General features: G+C 59.9%; 13 protein-coding genes across 13 annotated transcripts in view; 9 read left to right on the forward strand and 4 right to left on the reverse strand.

Annotated features, from left to right (window-relative positions):
- SPRG_22283 (hypothetical protein) overlaps positions 1-538 on the forward strand; it is a gene marked incomplete at both ends in the record, with an annotated part of 3,971 nt that extends 3,433 nt beyond the window's left edge. Inside the window, 2 exons of the mRNA XM_012350546.1 lie at positions 21-30; positions 75-538. Coding sequence (XP_012205936.1) covers positions 21-30; positions 75-538 — 474 coding nt within the window. The remainder of the gene's footprint in view (positions 1-20; positions 31-74) is intronic.
- A 645-nt stretch (positions 539-1,183) lies between these two features.
- Positions 1,184-2,043, forward strand: SPRG_11523 (hypothetical protein; the record flags this gene model as incomplete). The annotated part of the gene is made up of 3 exons (XM_012350527.1): positions 1,184-1,391; positions 1,440-1,513; positions 1,558-2,043. The coding sequence occupies 3 exons, from the start codon at positions 1,184-1,186 to the stop codon at positions 2,041-2,043; spliced, it is 768 nt and encodes a 255-aa protein (XP_012205917.1).
- Positions 2,044-2,208: 165 nt separating this feature from the next.
- On the reverse strand, positions 2,209-4,388 carry SPRG_11524 (hypothetical protein; the record flags this gene model as incomplete). Its single annotated transcript, XM_012350528.1, has 9 exons — positions 2,209-2,474; positions 2,519-2,712; positions 2,781-2,872; positions 2,920-3,122; positions 3,176-3,235; positions 3,283-3,618; positions 3,668-3,896; positions 3,940-4,221; positions 4,269-4,388. 8 exons carry the CDS (start codon positions 4,386-4,388, stop codon positions 2,673-2,675), a joined length of 1,362 nt encoding a protein of 453 aa, XP_012205918.1. The 3' UTR covers positions 2,209-2,474; positions 2,519-2,672.
- Positions 4,389-6,096: 1,708 nt separating this feature from the next.
- On the reverse strand, positions 6,097-7,064 carry SPRG_11525 (hypothetical protein; the record flags this gene model as incomplete). The annotated part of the gene is made up of 2 exons (XM_012350529.1): positions 6,097-6,597; positions 6,648-7,064. 2 exons carry the CDS (start codon positions 7,062-7,064, stop codon positions 6,097-6,099), a joined length of 918 nt encoding a protein of 305 aa, XP_012205919.1.
- Positions 7,065-7,149: 85 nt separating this feature from the next.
- SPRG_11526 (hypothetical protein) lies at positions 7,150-8,095 on the reverse strand. Its single transcript, XM_012350530.1, has 2 exons — positions 8,020-8,095; positions 7,150-7,970 (listed from the first exon to the last, which is right to left on the reverse strand). Exons 1-2 carry the CDS (start codon positions 8,063-8,065, stop codon positions 7,261-7,263), a joined length of 756 nt encoding a protein of 251 aa, XP_012205920.1. The 5' UTR covers positions 8,066-8,095; the 3' UTR covers positions 7,150-7,260.
- Positions 8,096-8,460: 365 nt separating this feature from the next.
- Positions 8,461-9,503, forward strand: SPRG_11527 (hypothetical protein; the record flags this gene model as incomplete). Its single annotated transcript, XM_012350531.1, has 2 exons — positions 8,461-9,399; positions 9,444-9,503. The coding sequence occupies 2 exons, from the start codon at positions 8,461-8,463 to the stop codon at positions 9,501-9,503; spliced, it is 999 nt and encodes a 332-aa protein (XP_012205921.1).
- Positions 9,504-10,153: 650 nt separating this feature from the next.
- Positions 10,154-11,215, forward strand: SPRG_11528 (hypothetical protein; the record flags this gene model as incomplete). Its single annotated transcript, XM_012350532.1, has 1 exon — positions 10,154-11,215. The coding sequence occupies one exon, from the start codon at positions 10,154-10,156 to the stop codon at positions 11,213-11,215; it is 1,062 nt and encodes a 353-aa protein (XP_012205922.1).
- Positions 11,216-13,098: 1,883 nt separating this feature from the next.
- On the forward strand, positions 13,099-15,726 carry SPRG_21036 (hypothetical protein; the record flags this gene model as incomplete). Its single annotated transcript, XM_012350544.1, has 9 exons — positions 13,099-13,304; positions 13,350-13,534; positions 13,577-13,930; positions 13,982-14,062; positions 14,103-14,388; positions 14,435-15,151; positions 15,201-15,286; positions 15,339-15,406; positions 15,445-15,726. 9 exons carry the CDS (start codon positions 13,099-13,101, stop codon positions 15,724-15,726), a joined length of 2,265 nt encoding a protein of 754 aa, XP_012205934.1.
- A 137-nt stretch (positions 15,727-15,863) lies between these two features.
- SPRG_11531 (hypothetical protein) lies at positions 15,864-17,369 on the forward strand. Its single transcript, XM_012350533.1, has 2 exons — positions 15,864-16,391; positions 16,440-17,369. Exons 1-2 carry the CDS (start codon positions 15,876-15,878, stop codon positions 17,034-17,036), a joined length of 1,113 nt encoding a protein of 370 aa, XP_012205923.1. The 5' UTR covers positions 15,864-15,875; the 3' UTR covers positions 17,037-17,369.
- Positions 17,370-17,503: 134 nt separating this feature from the next.
- Positions 17,504-20,026, forward strand: SPRG_11532 (hypothetical protein). The gene is made up of 6 exons (XM_012350534.1): positions 17,504-17,742; positions 17,796-18,135; positions 18,185-18,399; positions 18,444-18,670; positions 18,717-19,044; positions 19,090-20,026. Exons 1-6 carry the CDS (start codon positions 17,536-17,538, stop codon positions 19,939-19,941), a joined length of 2,169 nt encoding a protein of 722 aa, XP_012205924.1. The 5' UTR covers positions 17,504-17,535; the 3' UTR covers positions 19,942-20,026.
- SPRG_11533 (hypothetical protein) lies at positions 19,955-20,767 on the reverse strand. Its single transcript, XM_012350535.1, has one exon. The coding sequence runs from the start codon at positions 20,733-20,735 to the stop codon at positions 20,031-20,033; it is 705 nt and encodes a 234-aa protein (XP_012205925.1). The 5' UTR covers positions 20,736-20,767; the 3' UTR covers positions 19,955-20,030.
- Positions 20,768-22,051: 1,284 nt separating this feature from the next.
- On the forward strand, positions 22,052-23,198 carry SPRG_11534 (cysteine synthase A). Its single transcript, XM_012350536.1, has 2 exons — positions 22,052-22,906; positions 22,962-23,198. The coding sequence occupies exons 1-2, from the start codon at positions 22,089-22,091 to the stop codon at positions 23,164-23,166; spliced, it is 1,023 nt and encodes a 340-aa protein (XP_012205926.1). The 5' UTR covers positions 22,052-22,088; the 3' UTR covers positions 23,167-23,198.
- Positions 23,199-23,706: 508 nt separating this feature from the next.
- Positions 23,707-24,993, forward strand: SPRG_11535 (hypothetical protein; the record flags this gene model as incomplete). Its single annotated transcript, XM_012350537.1, has 5 exons — positions 23,707-23,979; positions 24,033-24,264; positions 24,312-24,449; positions 24,499-24,716; positions 24,766-24,993. 5 exons carry the CDS (start codon positions 23,707-23,709, stop codon positions 24,991-24,993), a joined length of 1,089 nt encoding a protein of 362 aa, XP_012205927.1.
- Positions 24,994-25,042: the final 49 nt, after the last annotated feature.

Below are 25,042 nucleotides of genomic sequence, written 5' to 3' on the forward strand. Positions count from 1 at the left end.
GTCATCGACGACGTCAACAGTTGCGAACGTGTCTGTGACGACGCTCCGGTCGCGGCTCACGATCATCCCGCAAGACCCGGTGCTCTTCTCTGGCTCGCTGCGCTTCAACTTGGATCCGTCGGGCAATGCTTCCGACGACGAGCTCTGGACGGTCCTCAAGCAAGTGCACTTGGGTGACGGCATTGCGTCGCTGGACGACGAGGTGGCCGAGCGCGGCAGCAACTTCTCCGTGGGCCAGCGCCAGCTGCTCTGCATTGCGCGCGCCTTGTTGCGCAAGAGCAAGGTGGTCGTCCTCGACGAAGCGACCGCCAACATCGACCTCGAGTCGGACAAGCGCATCCAGGCGACGATCAAGGAGTGCTTTGTGGGCATCACGATGCTCATCATTGCCCATCGGCTCGACACGATCATCGACTCGGACCGGATTCTGGTGCTCGATGCTGGCCGCGTCGTCGAGTACGACACGCCGACGGCACTGCTGGCGATTCCGGACGGGTCGTTTGCCAAGCTCGCAGAACAGGCGCACCTCCAGATGTAAGACGACATTCGTATCAATTTAATATCAACCGTTTCAAGGTGTCGTGACATTTTGTGAAAGAGCGATAAAAGTGGAATGGAACATGGTTGATATTTTGTGAACGAGCGATGAGAGAGGAATGGAACCACGTCGCTATTCTGTCTGTGAGTATAGTGTACGCATTGTCGAGTGTGTCAGTAACGATGTTGAAGAATTGCAACCGAACGTCGACGCCGATGCTTCGGCCGCGAGACCGGCTCCAGCTCTGTACGAAACGATTCGATCCACCACGATTCCACCAGCTCTGTGGTGACGGCGCCACAATCAAGCTCATGTTGTGCTCGGGCACGACCTGCGGTTCGACTCGGTCGTCGACGAATCCATGTGGGGCTTTGCATGGACGCTCGTCACGTCACACGATCCAGTGAGTAGCCAGCGCGACTATCAAATCTATGCAAATACCAAGTAGGTCGTTGAGAGGAGGCGTCGAATCCTCTGGATCGATGGACCAAGCCGTTCGTACATCGTCGCTCGAACCCAGGAACCAGGGGTAGGGCTTGCATACAAACCGTCAGTCTACAAAAACAGATGGCGTTCCACGCTTCGACGCGACCGCCTCTTGGACGTCAACCCGCGATTCATTTTCGCATTTGCCACTCGAGTACCATGCTTCACCGCCTTGCACTGCTATCGGCCCTCGCGTCGGCGGCCAAATTCTCGTTCACCAACAAGTGCAGCTACCCCATCAACCTCCACGGCGGCGGCTCGGTGCACATTTGCGACATTGCACCAGGCGCGACGACCGACTGCGGCGTGCGTCTCGAGGCAGGTCAGCACGGACTCTTTAAGCACACGGCGACAGACGAAGCCAACTGTACGTACTGCTCGAATCCGTGCTTGGCATCGATGGGTGTGACGTTAGTGGTCGAGTACTCGCTTGTGAACGCACCGGGCTTCCACTTCGTATGGTATGACGTTAGCAACATCCCGCCAGGCGTACGACTCGATCCCTCGAAACACGCTGGCTCATTGCGATGTAGCCGGGCTTTTGCAAGAGCTACGAGGACTGCAAGGCCAAGACAGGCGGCAAGTCGGGCTACAACGTCCCATTGACCGTCACGCCCACCAAGCACCAGAACCGCGGCACATGCAAGGAGCTCGTCGACCTCTCTCCAACCGCGCCCGACACGTATCTCTTTCCCGAAGACAACACCAAGACGCACGCGTGCCCAATGGACGAAGCCTTTCTCGTCACCTTTTGCCCCCACGGTGGTGACGGTGCGGTGGCGGGATGCGGCGGCGTCGAGACCAACCGCGACTACTTTGGCAACGACATCGGCCACTCGCTTGTCTCGGGCGACGAGGCGGCGCAGGCGGCTGCGTGCTGCGCGTCGTGCAGCGCCACGCAAGGTTGCGTCGGGTACACGGTCAACCAAGGCACGTGCTGGCTTAAGTCGTCCATGAGCAATTCGTCGTATAGCGCGACAGCCTTTTCATCCCGTCGAAAGAGCCACCTGCGCCGCTAAACGAAAGCACACTTGATACGATGAGACAGTTGATGCATGGATATATGACAGTGAGCGAGGATGGAGTGTTCAGGTACACTATCAACGACGTCGTGTTCCACTCAGTTGCTGGTGTTGGCGTTGGCGTCGGCGTCTCGGTGGCTGCAGAGCTACTGCCCGCGCCCGCTGGTGCATTTGTCGCTGCAGGATCCGCCGTTGTCGGTGTATTGGTAGTGATGGTGTCGAACGTGCTCGAGCCACTCCCAGACGTCGCATTGACGGCCGTGGCATTCGGCGAGGTATGATTGGCGACGTTTGATACGGAAATACTGGTTGCCGTCGGCGCTGGGTGGCGCAAGGGAATATGGTAGCACTGGTTGTCCATCCAGTTGGAGAAGATATAGTCCAGGTTGCTATAGAACGCATTGGTCCACGCACGCAACCAGGACCACCTAGCACGATTTTCAACTACGACATGTCGTCTGCTAGAACGTACGACTGGGGCCATGGGTGCCACATGTCGAGAATGTCGTTGACCAGCTGCAGTAAATGTGGACCCTCGACACATGTTGACGCGTTGGGGGCGAATAAGTTGGACAAGTTGTCCTCTAGTCCATATCGTTTCGATGTACCACATAGAAACCGTTGTGCTACGTGTCATGGGGTAGGTGGACCAGATCGGAAACGGGGCTAGCCAGGACCAGAGCGCATTCCATGCATTGCCGCAGCCATCAAGCGCACATGCGGATGCATTGTACAAGGAAAACGACCGGTCCGAGGTCGTCTCGACGGTCTCGCCGGCCCAGAGCGCACCCGCTTGGCTCGAACTCACTTGAAGAGACCATAGAATCTAATATCCGATGTTGAGACGCACCACAAAGGGTACCGCGAATTTACCGGTTCAAACCACGCATGCGTCGCACGAGGCGGTGCCAATTGCGCGAGCAGCGCCGAAGTACACGGGATCGACGATGCACACGCCGGTGCGGGCGCACACAGCGCCGAGAAGAATAGGTGCGTGCTTTGGCGCACGAGCTGACTCGCGTTCTCGCCCGAGTAGTTGCTCTTCAGCACCGCGTGAAAGGCGTCGCAGCAGCCTCCTGACGCGATCATCAACCCACAAAACAACGATAGAAAAGTGATCGAACGGTACCGGACGCCTCGAAAAGCCTGTCGATCGTCGGCGCCAGCACCGTCTCAATGCACGTCTTGCCTAAACAATCGCACTCGTGCGACAATACTACTAGTGTGACACTATACCATGGGTCGTGTAGAGCGGGCAGACGTCGGCGTGGTAGGCGACCTGGAGAGCCGACGCGCTCGACATGTTGAGCAACGACGTCCAGGGGTAGGCCACGAAGGCGGCGCAGTGCACATCGTTTAGAAACATCTCCACGGACGCGTTCATGACGACACCGGGAATTGAAGCGAGGCACGTCACCGCGGTAGCCGGTAAGAAGGTTGCCACAAGTCGCTCTATCTGCGCTTCGGTTGCGATCGCCAGGTGTCCGAGGTAGTCGGAGCCACTCAGAAAGCTGGACGTGAGGTTGAAGGAGCTTGCGCACTGCGTCACGGTCCACAGCGGATCGTACATCTCTACGCAAAGAGGGTGACCGAGGCGGCACCATAAATATCGTCAACGTACCTTCGCCCGATAAACTTGGTGTCCACGCATTTGACTCGTAGGGCACCACGTTGACGCGCAAGCTGCCAGTCGAGAGCACCGATCGCACGGCGTTGAGCGGCTCGAGAAGCACCGGGAGCGCCAGCGGCGGCATCGCCGTGTACTGGAGCTGGAGCTGCCGACTGGACGACAGCAGCGTCATGTCGACGGTCGGTCGGATGTTCAAAGGGCACCCGCGTACACCTACTCGCTCGTTGCAAATATGCGCGAGCATCCGAATCGCTGCATGGTACCGTCGCCCGCACCATCGACGCAAGCGCCTCGAAATCGGTCGAGGTCGATACATTCGGAAACGTAAAGGTGGCCGCCCCCACGGAGAAGACGAAGGGCGTCGACGTCGGGGGTAGCGCAACCGAGTCAAGCACCGACGTCAAAGCAAATGAAAGCGTCACGGCGCTCGCAGCACTCGACGTGTCGGGTGCACCGAGCCAGTTGAGCGGACACGCGTTCGCGCCAAGGCACTGCATGCCCGACATGTACTTGGCCCACGCCACTAGTGTCGTGGGTGCTGCATTCTACAGCAGGGACGCATACAGAAAGACAATGCATACAGAGAGACGACCGTGGTGTTGTGGCAAAGTGCAAACGCCGGGAGCACGTCAGCCGAGTTGCCGCCACCCGCGGCTTGCAGCGCTGTGAGGAAGGCCGGTGACCACGTGAACTGCGCCAGAGGCGTCGCCATGGTGGTATTGGCCAAGCACGATGCCAGCTGGCGACACGTCAGGTCACTGCGGCATTGTAAAAAGGCACTGTGACACGCCAGACAAGTCGCTATGCAATTGGTGCCTGCGACGGTACTTGAACCGGTACGTGCGTACCGCTAGGGGCATAGGGATGACGCGCCGAGACGTCCCGGAGCGTCAACGCCACGGTGTAGGCGCTGGTGGTCGTGTACGTCGCATCGAGGACGTCCGGCCGGTTGTTTTGCAGCGACACTTGCGTCGACGCGACCGACGTGTCGACGCACAAGGTCACCGCGTCCAGCGACGGCAGCGAATCGTCATCATACACTTGCTTGAGATGCACGCAAAAGGCCATGGAGGCGGCGGAGGCATCCGTGCTCTGGAACGTCCACTGCGTCGTCCGGTTGGCCAAGACAATCGGTGCGACTTGACCCTCGAGCGGCGTGGCATCGTTGAGGGTCACGTTAATGGCCCTTGTACTCACCGCGTCTAACCACGTCCATCAGTCCATAGAGTTTTGAGCGTCTTTTCTACCAAGGTAAAACGCGTTGTACGCAAAGCCAGAGGTGACCGAGACCAGGACGCTGGTCGCCGTCGGTCCATTGTTCTGCAGTGCGACAAGCGACCGAAACAAGCGCTTCTTCGATGGCCGGAGGAAACCAACGCGCGTGATCGGAGGCGGCAACGTGCGATCGTCAAGCGGTGGCGTGTAGAGCGACCCCGGGTACGTTCTTGTGTAGATCGCACTGGACGTTGGCGCTTGCAACTGCGTCGACTGCAGCACTGCCCACGCCCCCACTGACGCCGTAAAGGCGTCGGACCACGCCGAGGATGCGAAGAGAGGTGGCAGCGCCCGCTGCTGGTCGATCGTATAGTAGTAGATGTACAAGGTGTACGCGCGCGTCAACGCCGCTGGCGACGATGCACTCCCCAGAGTGATGTCCGAGTACCTACACAGCGCTCGCGTGAAATGAACCAGAGCAACCAAATGGTACCGGAGGTCGAGGGAGGCCACGAGCGACCAAATCGCTTGCTTGAGTCGGTAGAACACCAGTGGGTTCAACGGCGAATTCATCGCCACGGTCAGTGCCAAGGTCGCATACGACGTCTACAAGCGCTTGGATAAAGTAGACGGCGACATGAACTACCTGGAACGGCGGTGATGGCAGCTGTAGCGTCGCCGATGGGACAAATTGCAGAAAAAAGGCGTGTTCCAGAACGCCAGCGAGAGGCGCATGTCAAAGGCGTCGTCGAGGCTTGGCGCGCCGTTCGTGGTCAGCATGGGCAGCACGATAGAGACGATGCTACATCGATCGTCGCATCGCTGGATCATCTTTAAAAAATGCAAGCAAAATACGTGGGGTTCGAGGCGGTGACATCAAAGGCAATGTCGGTAAAGAGCGGACTCGTGTCGAATGGGGCCCTGCACCATCGTTCGCTTAGCATCCCATATCAAACGCATCGGTGTCGTACGTCTGCAGCACGAGCGACGACGGCAACGCCCGCGTGACGCTCTCAACGAACGATGACGCGTTCTCTTCGAGGTCCGCGAGGGTGATCGCACAGCCTGTCGTGAGGACCAAGAGCGGATTGTTGTACACGGGCGCGGGTGCTTGAACAAACGGCTGCGACGCGTCCAAGTTGACATCAAAGGCGACGACCGACTAGAGACAGTTTTCTCGTCAACCTCAAGTGCACGTGCCCGGGTTATACGAGGTGGGTCGGCAAGAGAGCGCGCCAAGCGCCCGTTTGCACCGCCGCGCCGATCGACGATCGCCGCAAAACTGAGGCGTCGGTCATTGTGATGCGCAGCAGCGTCACCGACTCCACACCGTAGACGTCGTGCGGGACTGGCGTCAGCGGCAGCGAGCGAACGTTTCTCGCTAGCATCGGCAGTGCGTTGGCGCGTAGGGACTCGACGATCGCAAAGACAACAGCGAGGGCATCGGCGCCGTCGGCATCACGCAAGGCGACATCGATGGCGAGGTACGCAGAGGGCAATGGCGCGACACTCGATCTCGAGTCGAGCTGCAGGGCGTGAACCGTCTCGTTTGGGTACAAGTGAAAATACGACGCAATCTCGCGGAGCGTGAGCCACTCGCCGGTCTGCGTCGCGTAGCCGAGCTCGAGACCTTGTCGCATGCGCTTTGATTGTTCACGAAAGTCGACCGCTGGCGGGCCGACGGCGATGCAGAGACCGCTGCACGTCTACACTCCATGGCCATTGATCGGCGAACGTGAAGGTGCTGTGGACGTACCGGCAGCAGGTTGCACGTCGCGCTTGCCTCGGGCGTCGAGAGGTTGGCACGCAGGTCCAGTGACGCCACGACGACGCTACCGTCAACGCTGCTGCACGCGTACGACACAAGATAGTCGACCGCCAGCGTCAGCGCAAAGCTGCCGCGCGCGGTGGGCTCCAAGCTCGGCGTCTCAATGTGCGTGATGCGGACGTTGGAAGCGTCGACGGCCATCATATCGGCCAAGACGTTGAGAAAGATCCGCTTGGTCGCATCAAAGTCGGCCAGCGAGAGGTTGGCGCCGACGTAGATGGACACGTTGGCATGCGTCGGCGAGTACGCCGAGCCGGCTCGTATCGGCGGCGGTTGCAACACCGACGCGGCTAGATCGTAGCCGAGTACTGCGACGGCGACGGTGGCGAGCCATGCGAGGAGCATCCCTCGACAAGATCCAAAATCCTCGGAAAGGTCGAAACGCTTGAGCCATGGACGATCGGTATAAGTATCGCCATGATAACATTGCCTCCCTCACCGAACTTATGAGTATGCAGTTACTACATACGATGCGTTGCCCTGTGGATTCATGATGCATGGGCGAGACGGTTCGATCTCGCATGTCGATAGATAGTTGAGCTTAACCGGGAAAGGCGCTCGAGTTGCGCTTGGCGACCGCGCGTGGCACCGAGAGCGCGGCGCGGAACGACCCATCCAAGCTGTCCTTGCGCTTGGCTTTGCGTGGCGACGCCGGCTCCAACAAAAGTGTCTCGTCACACGACGGTGTCAGGTCGAGGTCGAGGTTGGGCACCGACGTGACGGGGCGAGTATTCTGCTGTGGCGGCGACGTAAACGTGGCTGGCACCTTGAAACCCTTGGCCCAGCGTGCCCATTCGTTGTGGATTTTATCGCGCTCTTCTTGAAGTCGCAAGAGCACCGACGGGCGCACGGGTGAGGGCGGCGGCGCCTGGACGGCAACGTAGTCGGTGTGCTGGCGCAGACGCAGCGCGTCGCCCGACCCGCTCACCGAGTAGCGGCGGCGGAGAACGAGGTGGCTCGTCGAGCTCGCCAGCGGCAAATCTGTCTTGAGCCGCTCTTCAAAGATACGTTTCGCGTCAAAGCGCACGCTTTTCGTGGCTTTGCTTGGCGAGTTGGCGCGCTTGACCGGATCGACCAAGCAGCTCACGGGTGGCGTCTTATCGCGCACAAAGATGGTGCTCACGTCCACGTCATCCATGGCCGTGGAAGGCGACAAGGACGGCGGCGAGGGCGGTACCGCGTGCGGGGAGATGTACCCGATCGACTGCTTGAGCTCGTCGCGACTGGGCGGCGGCGTTGTCGGCGTTGCATCTACAGGCGTTGTGCAGACAGCTAGTACGTTCTCGGGCGATGGTCGTACCAGTGCCACAGCAATGGTCGTTGGACGACGAAAGCGTCGACCCCATCGCGCTGTGTTCGGCTCGGGTATCAACGGTGGTCCCTAAATAGGAACTGAGCGTTGGCGCCAACGGTTATGTGGCAACTTTTAATGGGCCAACGATGTAGGTTATTGGGCCCGTGTAGCGGCTGTTGTGCCCCATAGTACCGGCGCTGCCGAAGATACGAGTTCTATGCTTTGTTTTCTCGTTGGAACAGACAGGACAACGAGGCTATGACACTGTATACGTGGCGCGCCGGCGTGCGAGCTATCTATGATTGGTCAATAATCGCAAAGATATCTTTGGAGTAGCCAATGATACGAAGGCTGTGGCGCGCTTCAACTGGTATACAAACAGCAAGAGAGCCAAGAATCGAAAGATTGCCTATTTTGCGGTTTGCGGACGCGAAGGGACAGCGGACGATGGGCTGCTGCTTCTCCAAGGAAGACGACGCGGGCTTCGAGGCCAAAGAGAAGCTCCTGCCCAAGGCCCACAAGTTGGTCGCGCCCAACACTTTGGGCTCCTCATGCTCGCGTAGGGACGTGGTGACGCGCGAGCTACCCAAGCCGACTGGCAGCTACAAGTCGCCCGACGTCCCAGCCCAAGCGCCTGTCGAGAAGCGAACGGCGACCAAGCCGGCGTACGAGGCGCCAAAAGCACGGATTGAAACCAAGGCACCGCCGCAAACGGAGGCAAGCCCCGTGGCCGTGGCGCCAGTGATTGCAGTGGCTGCGGCTTTGCAGCCAGAGCCGAGCCCGCCAAGAGACGTGGTAGAGACTTTGCAGGCGCCTGTTAGTCGTGAGAAGACGGGCACCGTCGTCGAGGCGCAACCGGATGCTAGTCATGCCACTCAGCCGCAGGTACAGCCCGAGGCATCCGTGCCGCACGTGCAGCGGACGGGCTCGATCACCGTACCGCAGTCGCCAATCACTACGGCGCTTGGGCCAGTTGCGAAGCCTCCGTCGCCGATCAACAAGACCCCGGCGCCCGTTGCGGCGCCAGCGTCTCCCATCAAGGTCGCGTCGCCTGCAAGCCGCAAGAGCTCGTGGACCGAGGTGGGTGTGGACGACGCGACTCCTGCAAAGGAGGACAAAGCGCCGTCACCGATCGCTCGGAAGGCCTCGACGCAGGACGAGAAGGCTTCGGTGCAGGACGAGACGGCCCCATCGCCCGTCGCCTCGATCAACGAGTCCAAGCCGGCGGCCAGTACGAACCCGGCACCCGAGGTCACGTTGGTGCACGCCCAATCCTCCATCCCGGAGCAAGATGCAACAGAGCTCTCCCGCAGTCGAGAGAGTTCTCATGCCTCGAACGAAGGCGACGACGCCAAGGACGACAAGCCCGTTGAGCAAGCCGCACCGGTACGGCATCGCTCCTGTCTCTGGCTAAGCCTCGTGGGTTGTAGGCAGCGACGGCGTCCAAGGGCAAGAAGAAGAAGAACAAGAAGAAGAAGGGCAAGGCGTAGGCGTGCTGCTTGCTGTACTACTGTAGCATGTGCCTCTGGATCAATATATACGACGCGTGATATGTCAGCGCTTTCCTCTCGCGCCGCAGGACACGCGCTCGCACCTGCGAAGCATCAACAGCCGGGCCATACAAGCAAGCGCTACCACGTACTACCTATCCACGACGCTGCATCGTGGCCATCTCCAGTGCCACATTATTGCTCGCTTGGACTGGGTGTTGCAACGTTCGAATTTACACGCGCTGTGATTGGTGGATTCAGAAAAATTCGAACCGACTCAATGTCAACGTGCTGCGTCCAGGCAAAGACCGAGCGCGGATCGTCGTAGCTGCGTCGTCGCAGCTCCATGCAATGCGACAGAGCCGTCCCCTTCGCTGCAGCACAACAAGCTGCAATGGGCGCAACCTCTCGCGGGCCCTCGGAGGCGATCTATCCGAGCCGCCGTCACAGAGAGCACAGAGAGCACTCGCATAGAAAACGGGCCGAGCTCCGTGTGGAATGCACGCTTGGTGCATCCTTTTCTTGGCCACGCGAGGAGTCAATCGTCCGATGTGTAGCGTCTGCAGGAGCGGCGTCGGCCAGTATCCTGCGAAACATCATGTTTTGGTCGGATCATCTTGTGGAGGCTCACGTACCGAATTCGAAAACGAATGGGCCGGCCTTTCCGCGCCGTCCTCCTCAACGACGTGCTCTTGGATGCGATCGTGTCGTACCAAGACGGGTACTTTGGCGATCTTCGCCCGCGCGTGCAGCAGTGGAAGGCCCTGAAGCGCGATCATGGCGACTATCTCTTGCCCGACGGCGACCGCGTCTCGGGCGGCCTCGACCTCATGCTCAACTGGCTCGGCGCCGACAAGCGCTTCCTGCTGCACATTGCCATCTACGAAGACAATCTGGATCTTGTGCAGCGCTGGCTCGCGTGCTGCGGCCGGTCGTACGTCTCGGCCCAGACGCTCGACTGCGCAGCGCGGTTCGGCCGCCTCCGCCTCGTGCGCTTCTTCCACGAGCTCGGGTGTCCGGCGACGGTCCAGGCCATGAACTCGGCGGCGTGCTACGGCCACCTGGACGTGCTGCGGTTCCTGCACGAGCACCGAACCGACGGCTGCACGAGCAATGGCATGGACTACGCGGCCGAGAACGGTCATTTGGACGTGGTGCGCTTTCTGCATGCGCACCGGTCGGAAGGCTGCTCGATGGCCGCGCTCAACTTTGCAGCGCGCAACGGCCACCTCGACGTGGTCCGCTTCCTGCATACGCAACGCGACGACGGCGCGACGGTCGATGCGATGGACTTTGCGGCGTGCAACGGCCATCTGAACGTCGTCTCGTATCTGCATTCACAGCGCACGGAAGGCTGCACGCGCTTTGCGATGGACTACGCAGCCATCGGCGGCCACTTGGACGTGGTCACCTTCTTGCACGAGTCGCGTTCGGAAGGCTGCTCGACGCTCGCGATGGACGGGGCGGCCGAAGGTGGGCACCTCGACGTCGTGGCCTTTCTGCACCACCACCGCCACGAAGGCTGCACGGACAAGGCTCTCGAAGGCGCGACGTACCGCGGCCGCGAAGACGTTGTCCGGTTTCTCTTGGCGCACCGAAGCGAAGGCGACCTCGAGCACTGCATTGACGTGGCCGAAAAGAGATATTACATGCGGATCCGTGATCTGCTCTGGGCAGAGTACGCCAAGCGCATACCGCATCCTGCACAATAGACGTCTTGTCATATTCTGTTTTAAAACACTGTATGTCGATTGTCGAATTAGGGTGTATGCAAGAGAAGATGCGTCGTGAGCTTCGCGTGCCACCGCGCGCCATGAGCCAGTGCTACGCGATGAACGGTACGCGCTTTGAGTATGTTATCGTTGCTAACTTCGAGCTCAATTTTTGCATTGCTCTGTGGGCGCGGTTTGGAGCGAAATCCAGACAGGCGTCGACGCGCAATCAACGACTCATGACGAGACCACGTGATATCGTCGCAGCACCATGGTGCCAAGAAGCCTCTATGCCCGAGGAAGAAACCAGCGCAGCGTACTGGTATTGTACGCACGTTCTTGTTGTTATGACACTTCGGAATGCTGTCGTCATCTTCACGATGGCGTTAATCGCATCCCAGTCACGGGCTTCAAAGTACCGGCGGTGGTACCGTGTGCTTGGTGCCAACGCCGTGCTCACCGCTACTTCCATACAAACCTGAGACCGCAGCTCAGATGTTTTGGTACGTAGACCTGCAGTCACCTGGCCAGTGGGACAGCCGCGTTGCTTGGCTTCATGGACCAAGCGACTTTTGCAAGTTGCGTCTTGCCAACGCCGCTTGGTCGATAAAGCCATGCGAAGCGGGCTTTGCGACTGGCGAGGCGACTGCAGATCTACGCACTAAAACGCCCGAGACCCTCACATCACCGCTTTCCTTTTGTACGACTGTCTCCCTCGTCGAGTTGGCGCTCCTTGAACGCCTACGCACGTCCATCGTCATGAGAGAAGAATGGAACTATTTCAATAGTACAGGTCGACGCACCCGGACTTCCTTCGGGAGGTAATTAGCACGAAGGCGCGGGAACGGGTCCCTAGGCATCACGTCCGAGTCATCAAACGCCACAGGAAAGATGATGGTGGAGTTGTCGGCGCCACGCGACCTTAGTCAAGAGGCACAGAATGCATATCCAGAGTCGCAAGCAATTTTCTACCTTGCTACAATTGTAGCACCGGATGGGTGAGCGAGAGAGTGCATCCAAGGCTCCGACGAACGACGCTTTTGGGTGTTCTTAGACTACTACTGGACCGTTCATAGCTCGAATCATTGCGTAAAAGAAGGCATAATACAAACAAACGAGTAGTCTTACTACCTCCTCATCGACGCCGAGTTGAGCGCTAAATATCTGGATGTCTAAAAGCACGCTACAGAACGCTCTTGAGCGTCGATGCGGCCTCCATGCACGACGTGCACCATGACGCGAATGACCTGAACGGGTGTGTTGGCAATCTTGGCCCGCACGTGCCACAGTGAAAGGCCATGCAGCGCGACCACGGCGACGACCCCGCACGACCTTGAGCACGCCAAGCGCGTGGGCAGTGTAACCATATTCTGTTTGAAAAACACTGTAATTTGCAATGGGTGCAGGAAAGACCGGAATGCCAGCCAGGAACCAGAGTGTCAAAGTGCCAGCGTGATTGCTGATCGTACGCAAGAGAGGGAGGCGCTACGGGATGCATGACGTCTTGTCCTGTGCTGGCAGCAGCAGCGGGATGTCGGGATGTCCAAGGACCTGGCTGGATATATGAGTCACCCATTGTCTAATAATCGGCATATGCCGTGAACAAGAGACGCGGTGCAGATCGAGCCAGCACGGTCGCGACGTATTAATTCATTCGTACTTGAAGTAAGCACAGCATGCCTTCATGCTACTATGGGACGCATGCGCCGTCGCAAGAGAGCATGATGATTGAAGACGCCGCCTCCGCAATCCTGGTGCCGAGCACCGGTGTGTTCGGCCAATGCCGAAAATAGGCGCCCACACTGCCTCGATTACGCATTTCGTCAACCGGACAAGCGAGTGTATCCGGTTGCCGTGTATCAGTTTTGCTTGCGCAAGTGAAAATGGGGCGGCGAGCCAAGGACGTCGGCGCGCTCTCGCTCGGCCACAGCTGTGGCATCGCCATGGGCGCTGTCTTCGGCATGTTCTGGATGCGCGTCGTCCTTGCCTTCACGTACGTGGAGACCATTTTCTTTATGATCCTGCCCGTCTCGGTCTCGATCCTCGTCGTCGCCGAGCAGCGGTCGCTCGGCCCCATCTTTGACAAGCTGTACGCGCTTCGCCTGCATGGCTTTCGCCTCTGACAACAATCTAGGCTCTTCAAGATCCAGTCGACGGTCTACGTTGCCATCGAGTCGTCGAGCATGCCTCGCAAGACGCGGGCAACGTCGACGACCACCACGCTCACGGAAGGCTCCTTGGCGCAGCACGAGGCGTCGCCCGGCTCGTCGCCGGCTGCTTCGCCTGTCCACAAGCCTGCCATGTATCGAAAGAGCTCTGGTACGGTCTTATCCCTTTCATCATCGTTGACGAGCCATGTAGCTGCGTCCAACTCGTCCGAGCTCATCTCAACCGCGCAGAGCAGCCTCTTTGCCGGCGTGGGCATCGGTCTGCGCGACCACACACTGGGCTTCAACGCAGTGAGCGGCCAGTCCAAGCCCATTTACCTCCAAGAAGTCAACTCGGGCTTCTTTGTGAAATCCGTCGACGGCCGCCTCAAGCTCACGGCGCGCCCGGACGATTCGTGCCTCTTCATCTGGGTCCGCGGCAAGACGCACCACTGGGGCCTCCTCTCGCTCTCGACCCAGCGCTTCGTCGGCCAAAACGTCGTCTCCATGGTCGTGGCCTCGGCCAAGAAGCTGCAAAACTGGGAGGCCTTTCGCGTGCTTCAAAACGGTAGATCGCCGCCGACCTATCCTTCTCAAAAGTATGCATGTAAAATGATAGCGGACGTCCCACCCATGGCTCAAGACGATGCGATCTCGTGCCCGATCCACTTGATTCTGTGCTCGGCGCGCTTTGGCAAAGGTCGCCTCGCCAGCCTCTCTGGTCTCATCGCGATGTACAGGCATGTGGCTCTCCACGCGCATGAAGGAAGGCGACCGCATGCTCTCGCTCTCCAAGAACTATTCGTCAGCGCTCTGCGTGCGGTACGCCTCGGACCTCGTTGCGTTCAAGAAGGACGGGGTCGCGAATGGGCCTCGCCCGTCGCGGTCGTCGTCGTCGTCGTCGTCGCCGGCGCGCGAGTCGTTTGTCGCCGAAGCCCCGACGCTGCCATGGCTCTCTGCGACGGCGTCATTTTTCCAGTCGACGTCGTTTGCCACCATCTTGACGCAAACGCTCGAAAATGTGACGTAAGTCCTTGCATATCTTTTTGGCGCGTCTTAAAACAGAGTGTAGCATGTCGTCGCTGACCAACTTGTTTGTTGACGCGTACGATGTCATGCTGCCGGATGCGTGCGGGAGCTGGTCGAGCCACCCAAGCCTCGGCAATGTCCGGCTCGTGAGCTACCCGATCTCGCCGGGGTCGGTCGACGAGTACCACGCGTGCAAGTTTGAGCACGACGAGCTCTCGTTCAAGATCAAGGTCCAGTTGCACGGCCTTGCGCTCGGCGATACGTTCTCGCTTGAAATCGAGTACCTCCTCAAGAGTCTTGGCGACAAACGCGTGAGTTTGACGTGCCTTAAAGCCGTGCACTGGCGCAAGCCGACGCTCTTCCAGCGCCATATCGAGACGGCATCCCGGGCCGCGGTCCTCGGCAGCGCCCAGCAGCTTGCGGCGCTTCTCGTCGCGCGGAACCACTCGTCCAAAGTGCTCTGGAACCTTCCGACGCTTCTCTACAGCCACGTGCAGCAGCAATTTGAGCGCAACCAGGTCGAACACTTGAACGTGCTCGAGCCACTGAGTTTGCCCTGGAAAGCGTCGACGTCGTTCTTTGAAGGCGAAGATGCGACCAAGACTGTCTATGCTGTCATGTGGCCACTCACGCCAACCACGTACTTCGAGTGGTTTGTCTCGGACGCCAGTGCCTTCTTCCGCAAAACCCACGACGAGAGCAAGCATGTGAACGTCGACATGAGCCCATGGACGTACCACCCCACGCTTGGCCACGTCCGGTGCGTCCATCTACTATCTATCAATCTATCGAGCTCTCAATGGGTGTAGAAAGCAAACGTTTACGATGCCGGTCGAAGGCTTGGCGGGCCACGCGACGACGACGGTGCGCGAGTACCAGTGGTACGAGATGAACGGTACGACGCTCTTGGTAATACTATCCAACAGCTCGTATATATATACTGCTAGATGCACAGCTTCTCCGGTATGGCTCCAAGATCTACGTCGGCGACCTCCCGGACGGCCACGCCTTTTCGGTACGACACCTAACCCTAGGCGGGGTCAGGGCTTCTAGGTGGAAGTGCGCTACGACGTGCAGCTCGACGTGCCGACGCAGACGCAGTGCCGCGTCACAAGCTCCGTGGGCATTGTCTGGACCCACAGCAGCAAGTTCCAAGCAGGCGTGGATGCCGCTGTCGCAACCGCGGTCCCGGCGTCCATGACCACACTCCTTGCGCGCATCAAGGCCAACCAGCACCAAGTCGACGACGTCCGCGAGATCCAGTGGCTTCCGTCTCAAGACGACCTTACGGCTGCGCTGGTCGAAGCCGTCGTGGCGGCCTTGGCGACCGAGTAGATAACCTTTGTCACGCTGCTGGATAACATTTGGTTATATGTGATAACACTTTGGATGGCGTCATAACACGTGTTAGATTGCCTGCTTCGACGGCCTTCGAGAACATCTTGCGGTTTGTATGCACTTTTTCAATATTACTACGGAGGACCATGACACACGTGACGGTCAAGCAGACGACGGGCGCGGCCCACGACGTCGCGATCGACGTGGTGACGGCGACCGTGCTCGATCTCAAGCTCAAGGTGCAGGAACTCCTGCACTGCCCGCCGGAGGCCCAGCGCCTCATCTTCCAAGGCCGCGTCCTCGACGAGAAGGCGACGCTCGCCTCGTATGCGCTCACGGACGGCCTCACGGTGCACTTGGTCATTAACGCCAAGCTCATGCCCGCGGCGACACCGACGCCGGCGCCCACTGCGACAACCGCTGCGGCAAGCTCCACGCAAGTCTCGCTGGTGTCGCTTTTGCCGCTATTGAAGCAGACGACCGCTGGCGTTGCGGCGCTCGCCACGCTCAAGAAGATGGCCGAGAACATCGTCAACCATCCGACCGAAGAAAAGTACCGAAAGATTCGCCTGAGCAACGAAGCCTTGAAGAAGAAAGTGCTGGACGTACCCCATGGCCTCGCCTGTGTCCATGCGATGGGCTTTGCCGCCGGCGTTGAAGAGGTACGACTGCACCCTGTAGGACTATGGTCTAGCTTATGCTATGTACAGGGCTTTCTCGTGCTCGTGCCGACGGCTACCAACTGGGAGCATCTCGTCGCCTCCAAGCGCCTTCTCGACCAAGCCAGTGCACCCGCCGCCGCGCCAGCTTTCGCACCGTCGGCGGCCCCAGCCTTCGCGCCGTCGGCAGTCCCCGGTGGCTTGGGCAGTGACCCGCTGCAGGGCATGCAAGCGATGTTGCAAAACCCGATGCTCGCGTCCATGCTTCAGAACGACCCGCGGATCCAGCAAATGGCGCAGGGCAATCCCATGTTGCAGCAGGCGCTCGCGAATCCCGCGATGCTGCAGCAAGCTCTCGGCGCGGTCCAGAACAACCCGATGATGCGGCAGCAAATGCAGCAGATGATGGCGAACCCGCAGCTCATGGAGCAGATGATGCAAGGTGGCGCCTTCCCCGCAAGTCCTTATGGTATGGGCTACGGCCAACCGCCGGCCGCCGCGTCGCCGTTTGGTGCCCCCGTGTCGCTCTCAACGCCTCCGACAACGGCACCGCCGGCTTCAACCGCCGTCGCGCCCGTAGCACCGCCCGCCCGCTCGGAGGAGGACGAAATCGCCGAAGCCATTGCACGGTCGCTGCGAGAGATGTAGTCGTCGCACTCGTCGAGTAAGCTCCGAATTCTGTTTCATGCGACGTGGGATTCTTCCGTGCGCCGGCATCAAGCACAGCATGCGCTCCGAGCGCCTCCGGGTCGGGTCAGAACGTTCAGATGTCATGTTTGAATGCAAGAAGCCAGCATCGCTGACCAGTTGCGTGCTTTGACGTCACTTGCAGCGCGAACCCATGTCGACTGCCGATCCATCGCCATAGAACGCCCGTGTCTTCGCGCGTTACTACCGTTGCACTGCGGGTGACGCCCGCGTCGCTGCCGCCGCCGCCGCCGCAAGGACCTCGGGTCATAGAAGCCCTACTGCGCAGGCGCAGGCAGAGGGTCGCATGGCATGGCTGCTGGTAGCATACGCCTAGCGTCAACGATTACGGACGTGGCACGCCTGCGTGGCGAAATTTAATTCCGAAATATTCGAAAATCAATTATAATATGTGAAGCCAATACAACCAAAAACCAAGTCGACGAGGGCAGCGAGGACGATGGAGTGGTGTCTTGGCGGCGCTTCCGTCGAGCTCGTCATGTACATCACCATCGCGCTGGCGTCGATTGCGGTGCTTGGCCGCGCGCTCTTTGGCCCCATGATGCTCTTCGGGGACTTTGCCAAAGAAAAGTCGTCGACGCATCTGCTTGGCGGCCGGAAGAGTCTTATTGCATGGCGCCGCCGGGCCATGAAGAACGTCGACCAGGTATGTACGATGCGAGCCGAAGCAATCCGGCTCAGGGTGCGATGCGATGCTAGCACATCCTCGAGGACATTACGACGCTCGGCGACCATGTGCTCGATGGCTACGTCACGGTCAAGAAGGGCGCGGCGAGCAAGGTCTGGAAGAAGCGCTGGGTGATCCTCGACGCGTACGCGCGCATCAAGTGCTACTCGAACGCCGAGGCCGCGCGGCGCAACTCGGCGCCCAAGCACACGTTCACCGTCCACCAGGTCGAAGTCGACGCCTCGAGCCAAGCGACTCTCGAGCTGCGCAACACGCTCGGCGCCACGTACTTTTTCCAGTTTGACGACGAATTCAAGATGAACAAGTGGCTCCTCGTGCTCCAAACGCGCGCCGTCCAGAGCACCATCACGGGTGCGTCTTCATCGTCTTCCATCGTCTCCATGGCATCCGCTTCCTGTAGGCCGCATTGACCCGATGGATATGCACCACGAGCTGCACAACCTCCATGCGCCGCGCATGGTGCACTCGCTCAACATTGACGTCGACAACTTCCTCGTCACGGCGCTCAAGGAGACGTCGATGCGCCAGTACTTTCTTGTTGCCAAGTTCAAGTCGGAGCTCCATGACCACTCGATGGTGCCCGTGGGGCAGACGAGCCAGCAGCGTGTGAACGAGGTGCGACTACGTTCTTATTGTCAATAATGTCTTACACGGCGTAGACGACCAAGTCGGTGGTGTGGAACGAACCGCTGACGTGGAGCTTCCCGGACCACGAGTGCAACACGTGCGACGAGTGCCAGAGCCTCGGCATCACGGGCATGTTTGGCGGCCTTCCCGACATCCTCGTCGTGCACGTCCACGAAGTCACGATGCGCGTCAAGACGACCAAGATTGGTCGCGTCACGATCTCGCTCAAAGAGCTCTTTGGGCCCGCGGGCGTCCTCCGGTGCGACCCTTCGTCTCGCGTGCCTCTCTCAATGGCCTGCATCTAGCTCGACCGTCGAGGCCAAATGGCCCATTTTGGCGACGACGCAGAAGAACCAGACCAAGGAGTCGATCTTAGGGACGCTCAACGTCAAGCTGGCCTACTCGACCGAGCACGCGCCGTCGTCCGAGTGCGAAGCCGACCCGATCGTCCCGTTTTTGACGTCCGAGCCGAAAGACCTCGAGCTCATTGGCGAGTTTGATCTGCCGGCGTCCATCGCGACGTTTAAAGAGTTTGTGGAAACGTACCACAGCAGCGTCGATGAGCCGCCGGAAGGCGCCATGTCCTCCAACCCGATCTGGGAGGCATACTACAAAGAGCGCGGCGACACGGAGGTCCTCTGCCTCGTCCAGCTTGTTGATTGACAATGTCGGTGCTAGATGGAGCGCGAGCCGTGGGAGCCGTCGCTCATGTACGGCGGAGTCGTGCGCAAGGTGACGTTCCGGTCGCTCACGCACGCGCCGATTGGCCCGTCGTCGACAATGACGACGAATACGTGGCACATGGCCGGGTACCTCCCGGCCGGGTGCGGCCCCGAGGTCGACGAAGGCAACGAGATGAAGCAGAGCATCCGCGTGCAGCTGCATGACATTCCGTACGGCGACTGCTTCACCGTCGAGCACGTCACGGTGTTTGAAAAGACCGAGCATGGACCGATCCACGTCAAGATCTACCTCGCGATTCCGTTCTCGAAAGGCTGCATGTTCAAGAGCAAGATCCTCACGCAGACCAAGTCGACGGTCGCCGAGTCGTACGAGCTCTTCTACCGCCTTCTGAACGAGCGCCACGATGCGATGGCCGATGGTGGCAGCAGCAAGGAGCCGGCGCTGCTTCCGCCGCCGCACCGCCTCGCGCGCCTCTGCTCGATCATTGACGAAGAAGTCGCGTTGGAAGAGATCTTTGAGAACCAGCGCGTCCATATCTTTGGGAAATGGGAGCCGAACCACTTGTGGCCGACGGACCGCCCCCGCTTCTCGAACCGCGAAGGCACGAAGGAGCTCGCGTTCGATGGCGTGACGCCGCCGCGTGGCTGGACATGGACGTCCGAGTGGAAGATCGACAACAAGTACACCGAGTGCGACGAAGAAGGCTGGAGCTACGCGACGGACTTTCCGCGCTTCAAGGTGCATTTGGCCAAAGGCAAGTCGAACGCACGCAAGGGCGGCAACTCGGTGCGCCGTCGCCGCTGGATCCGCACCATGTGCGTCATTCCCGACAGCACCAACGAGTAGTAGACGCAATGTACACAGACACAAGACACGGATAAATATATGAGGATGACACACCGACAACGACGACGACATGGAGGACGACGAGGCGGCTACGAGACGTAGATCTTTTCCATGGTCAGCGGCGCGCCCCACTCGAACGTGCCACGGAGGAGGAACGCGCCGTACTTGTTCTTGCCCGCGCCTTCGACCTCGTACGTCGTCGGCGACAGCGGCGTGAACGACAGCGTGACCTGCTTCTCGACGACGCGCTGCGGCTTGCCCTGGAACGGTTGCAGCAGAAAGTACCCTTCGTAGACGCCGCTTTTCGGTCGGTTCATCTCCATGGTGGCGTCCGTGCACTTGATGCAACGGTACGAAAACTTGCTCAGCGTCTGCCCCGGCTGCTCAAACGCGGTCGACGAGAAGCCCCACGACCCGCTCCACTTGACTTCGTTGTAATAGACTTCGTACGCACCGCGCAGCACGGGCTTTGGGGTTGCGTCAAATGCCATGTCCAGCTTGCACTGGACCGGCGCCGGCGTCGTCGGAAGCGGCGCCTCCACAGGCGCTGGCGGTGTAGCGGGTGGCGCTGGCGGCGCTTCGTCGAGCGTGCTCACGCTCGAGATGCTCACAAGGTCGTCGTCCGAGTCCGAGTCGGGCAGCAGCCCGAGGTACCGGTCGTGGGCGGCCATGGCGGCCATGGTCAACGGCGGCGAGTCCATCGTCGGCTCGGGCACGTCCTCGATGGCGGGCGACTCGGCGCTGAGCTTCCGGCGCTTGGACTCGTGGCAGCTTGTCTCGGTCGTCCCGGCCATGGCAAAGATCTTTTTTTCGAACGGCGGAAATTAGAAAATGACGACAAAGGTATCCTTTTTGGAGCCGGATCTCGGTCGTCGATGATTGGCTAAAAGTCCGTCGGTTAGGCCTGCGCAGCGATGATTGGCCACTACGGTGTCCTTTCGCTCTTTCTCGCGTTCGGATTCGCTGCATTTCAGCGAATCATCGACTATCGAAACCGGCCCGCCCTTGAAGTTCGAACGACGAGCCGAGCGTTTTGGCGCCGGGACAGGCGGCCGCCTCTGCAAGGCGACGGCAATGGCCTCACGAGCTCTCTCTTCCGAGCTGCTAGCGGCAAGAAGCAGGTCGACCTCGACTGCGCGCCGGTGCAGTGGCGTAACACAATTCGACCAACGTTCTGGGGCAAGCCCAGTTGCCGTCCGGCGAAGGCGAGCAAGCATCTGCACGTGGAGGCCCGTTATAGGATATCCTTGGAGAAGCCGGCGGTTGCGACGTCAGCGGTTGCCACGTGTCGGTTATTCCAACACTAGATTGAGCAACGCGGCAACGAGACTGCAAGAGTACAGTAGGGTGAGCTCGTCCGGTGGGCAGCAAGCTCAAGACCATCTCGCGGACGGTCGTATTGGTCTGGCAGCAACCACAAAGCTCAAGCAGCAACGCGAGGCCACGAGCTACGACGAGAGAACGAGGCGCTCGACGACCGACTGCGTCGGTGGGCCAAGCACGTCCGCACTGTGCGTCGATTGTTCCTCCATGTTCGCACGTACTACAACGTAACACTGCACGAGGACCTTCTTCGAGTCGCCGAAGGAAGCGCCCGAGGTTTCCGCGTGTCCATTTCACCATTGGCAGCGCTGGATTTTGGATTTGTGGTAACCGGCTAAAAACACGCAGTTGAGGTTTTGTGTCACGGCGTGGTGGGCCAGCCCGGACTTGAACCTGATCGGGTGCACGGTAGTGGACCTGCAGTTTATCGGCGGCTGTCTGCAGCCAGCATCCACACGGCCGTCGCCATATCCCGCTACGGTTTTCCAACCGGTTCAAACGGGCTCTAATCGGTACTAAGCGAGTATTCGAAGGGTCTGTCGCAGCTTCGCGGCGCTTCGTCCCCCGCCGCTTCCTCCTGCAAGAGTTCATTCTGCTTCGCCGCGATCCGTCGTGTGATTGGTATGCGCGTTCATGTCGCAACTCAACTTTGAACCTCACGTTTGCAAGCTGGTGGCACGTAGCCGAAGTTCTACTTCCGGATCTTCGGATTAACCGAAGTTGCAACCGCCAATAAGAACGCGGCGCGCTGTCGCGTGGATTGCCAGCGGCTCGATCGCTGGCCATTCTGCAATTTCCTCCACAGCGTCCCTTCCCACGCCACCATGCTGCGCCACTCGTCGTCGCTCCTTCGCCGGACGCTGAGCTCGTCGACGCACCGCCCCAAGATCGCCGAGAGCATCACGGACCTCATTGGCAACACGCCGCTGCTCTACCTGAACAAGGTGACCAAGGGCTGCCACGCGCGCATCGCCGTCAAGTGCGAGTTCATGGAGCCGGCGAGCAGTGTCAAGGACCGCATCGGCTTGAGCATGATCAAGGTCGCCGAGGAGGAAGGCAAGCTCAACAAGGACTCGATCATCGTCGAGCCCACGAGCGGCAACACGGGCATCGGCCTCGCCATGGCCTGCGCCGCCCGCGGCTACAAGCTCAAGATTGTCATGCCCGACTCCATGTCGATGGAGCGCCGCATCTTGCTCAAGGCGTACGGCGCCGACCTCGTGCTTATGCCGGGCGCCCGGGGCATGACGGGCGCGTGCCTCAAGGCCGAAGAGATTGTGCGCGAGACGCCAAACGCGATTCTCCTCCAGCAGTTTAAGAACGCGGCCAACCCCAAGATCCACTTTGAGACGACGGGCCCCGAGATCTGGCGCGACACGGACGGCAAGATCGACATCTTTGTCGCCGGCGTCGGCACCGGTGGCACCATCACGGGCACGGCCAAGTACCTCAAGCCCAAGAAGCCGGACGTCAAGATCGTGGCCGTCGAGCCCGAGGAAAGCCCCGTCCTCTCGGGCGGCGCGCCGGCGCCCCACAAGATCCAGGGTATCGGCGCTGGCTTTGTGCCCGAGATCCTCGACCGGTCGCTCATTGATGAAGTGATCACGGCCAACGCGCCCGAATCGATGGCCATGGCCAAGCGGTGCGTGCTCTCTAACTCTTATTACGAGCGAGTCGAGAACTCACGTTGTATCTAGGCTGGCGGTCGAAGAAGGCATCCTCGTCGGCCCTTCGTCGGGCGCCGCCATCATTGCCAGCTTGAAGCTCGCCAAGCGCCCTGAAAACGCTGGCAAGCTCATCGTTGCGATCCTCCCGAGCTTTGGCGAACGCTACTTGAGTTCCGCGTTGTTTGACGAAGAGCGGGAAAGCGCCGCGAACCTCCCGACGACGCCCGTCGACTAAACGTTGTCAATTCCATGAGTCTTTCTGTACCACGTCTAGCGCTGTGGGACGCTTCGCTGCAAAGCTCGTCTACGCACTCGTGTGGCCCACGTCGCTAGCAAAGGGTGGGACGTCCTGCTGGTCGTCACGCTTCAGTCCACAGCGTCCAAAGGCTGTCCTGTGAGTCGTTGAACCAAGACGCCCTGCGCCAGCCTCCGTCGTCCGAATGCCTAGATGACTTGCTGTCTCTACGTCGCAGTAACCAGCACACGGCAAAGCTATGGCTGTGGCTCTTGCTCGTCAAGCGAGGTTGAGTCTGATGCTGACCAGGGTCGTCGCTACGGAGGCTCTAGATTGCATGATTGGCTTTGGATTGGCTCATCGATTTTTCAACGTTTTTAATTGGGTAGCAGCATCCAATCAATGCAGCGTTCGTGGCATCGAATCGGGTACGAATTCCGGATGGTATCCGGTATTCTATAAATACGCGATAAAATCCGAAACTGCTCGGCTGCAGGACGGACGTCGGTTGCCATTTCGGCTTCCGACATTGCGAGGATCATGGGTCGCTGCAAGAAGACGCTGCTGGCGCTCGTAGCGCTCGCCTTCCTCGCAGGCCGCGTACACGGTACTCCGGCCTTGGCCAGCGACTGCACCTCGGACGCCGACTGCCCCGATGGCACGGGCTGCATCACGGTCAAGCATGCGTCGTACAACCCAAGCGCCGTCTTGAGCAAGTGCACGCCCAAGCAACTCTGCCGCGGCAGCAGCGTCGGCAACTGCCCGAGCTTCAACGCGCCGTCGGCGCCAGGCGGCTACCTCCAGACGCAGTGCGTGTTTCTCAACACGACGCGCCTCCGCAACATCAATTGCTGCACGGGCAACAGCGCTGGGACGACGACGACGGGCGCCGGCTTTTAACCAACGGAACGACAAGCGACTCGACAATCACAAGCCAGAGCAACCTACCAGCCGACAGCTCCGACTGCTTCCAGTGCTACCGCGACCCGCTGCCGCCCAAGGGCTCGACGGGGTACTACGCGGGGCAGTTCTTTTGCGTACCGCAGCAAGAGTGCAAGACGTCGAGTGCCTTCCCGCTAGCCTGCAACAGCGGCAACCGTACGACCCTCCTCTCCATTGGACCATCGTCATGACGTACTACATAGTGTGCAACTCGGGTCTCAACGAGCTCTGCAACCTTCACGGCACGTGCACGCCCCTCGATATCAACGACCCGAAAAGCTCGTACGGCTGTGCGTGCAATGCCGGCTTCTCGGGCGGTCAATGCGAAAACGTCGTCAGCAGTATGTCGCTGTCCATACGATACCGAGCCTTCTTCACACCTCGGAGCAGGTGCCTGCCTCTTTGACTGCGGCGACGGCAACACGAAAGGCACGTGCATTGACGGCCAATGCGTCTGCAAGAAGGGCTGGAGTGGCCCGCAGTGCACGCAGTGCACGTCCGACACTGCTTGCGGCGGTGGCATTTGCAACACGGGCTCGGGCCAGTGCTCGTGCCTCACCAACACGACGACAGCGTACCAGCGCATCTCCAACGTCTGCTACCCCGGGGTACGGCCATAACCTCCCTCTCTTCTCCAGTTACAAAGCCTGGTTGTAGGGTGCAATGGCAAGCACGATCGACGCGTGCACCGGTGTCGTTTGCGGCGCGCTGGGCGCTTGCCAAGCCGGTGCGTGCGTCTGTGCACGCGGCTGTGCCGGAACGATCTGCAAGCCGTGCGCGGACCTCTCGTGTCGCTCGTGCAGCAGCCCGGCGGTGGCCCTTCGCCCGTCGCTCGGCTTCGCTGCCTCGATCCTGCTTGCGGTCCTTGCCTATCTTCGTGTCTAAGCGTCATCCAACGCTGACCATGTACTTCATCTTTCAACGCTTTCGTATC

This window comes from Saprolegnia parasitica, assembly GCF_000151545.1.
Source record: "Saprolegnia parasitica CBS 223.65 unplaced genomic scaffold supercont2.66, whole genome shotgun sequence".
Classification (NCBI taxonomy): domain Eukaryota; phylum Oomycota; class Saprolegniomycetes; order Saprolegniales; family Saprolegniaceae; genus Saprolegnia; species Saprolegnia parasitica.

What these genes read in the sequence shown, in the direction of transcription:
- SPRG_11526 (XM_012350530.1), bottom strand. Translation starts at nt 8,065, where the DNA reads ATGGGGTCGACGCTTTCGTCGTCCAACGACCATTGCTGTGGCACTG. An exon ending in CGACCATTGCTGTGGCACTG is followed by an intron (nt 7,971 to 8,019) that starts GTACGACCATCG and finishes CAACGCCTGTAG; the next exon opens with ATGCAACGCCGACAACGCCG.
- SPRG_11531 (XM_012350533.1), top strand. Translation starts at nt 15,876, where the DNA reads ATGACACACGTGACGGTCAAGCAGACGACGGGCGCGGCCCACGACGTC. An exon ending in TTGCCGCCGGCGTTGAAGAG is followed by an intron (nt 16,392 to 16,439) that starts GTACGACTGCAC and finishes TGCTATGTACAG; the next exon opens with GGCTTTCTCGTGCTCGTGCC.
- SPRG_11532 (XM_012350534.1), top strand. Translation starts at nt 17,536, where the DNA reads ATGGAGTGGTGTCTTGGCGGCGCTTCCGTCGAGCTCGTCATGTACATC. An exon ending in CGTCCAGAGCACCATCACGG is followed by an intron (nt 18,136 to 18,184) that starts GTGCGTCTTCAT and finishes CGCTTCCTGTAG; the next exon opens with GCCGCATTGACCCGATGGAT. An exon ending in AAGAGCGCGGCGACACGGAG is followed by an intron (nt 19,045 to 19,089) that starts GTCCTCTGCCTC and finishes TGTCGGTGCTAG; the next exon opens with ATGGAGCGCGAGCCGTGGGA.
- SPRG_11533 (XM_012350535.1), bottom strand. Translation starts at nt 20,735, where the DNA reads ATGGCCGGGACGACCGAGACAAGCTGCCACGAGTCCAAGCGCCGGAAG.
- SPRG_11534 (XM_012350536.1), top strand. Translation starts at nt 22,089, where the DNA reads ATGCTGCGCCACTCGTCGTCGCTCCTTCGCCGGACGCTGAGCTCGTCG. An exon ending in TCGATGGCCATGGCCAAGCG is followed by an intron (nt 22,907 to 22,961) that starts GTGCGTGCTCTC and finishes CGTTGTATCTAG; the next exon opens with GCTGGCGGTCGAAGAAGGCA.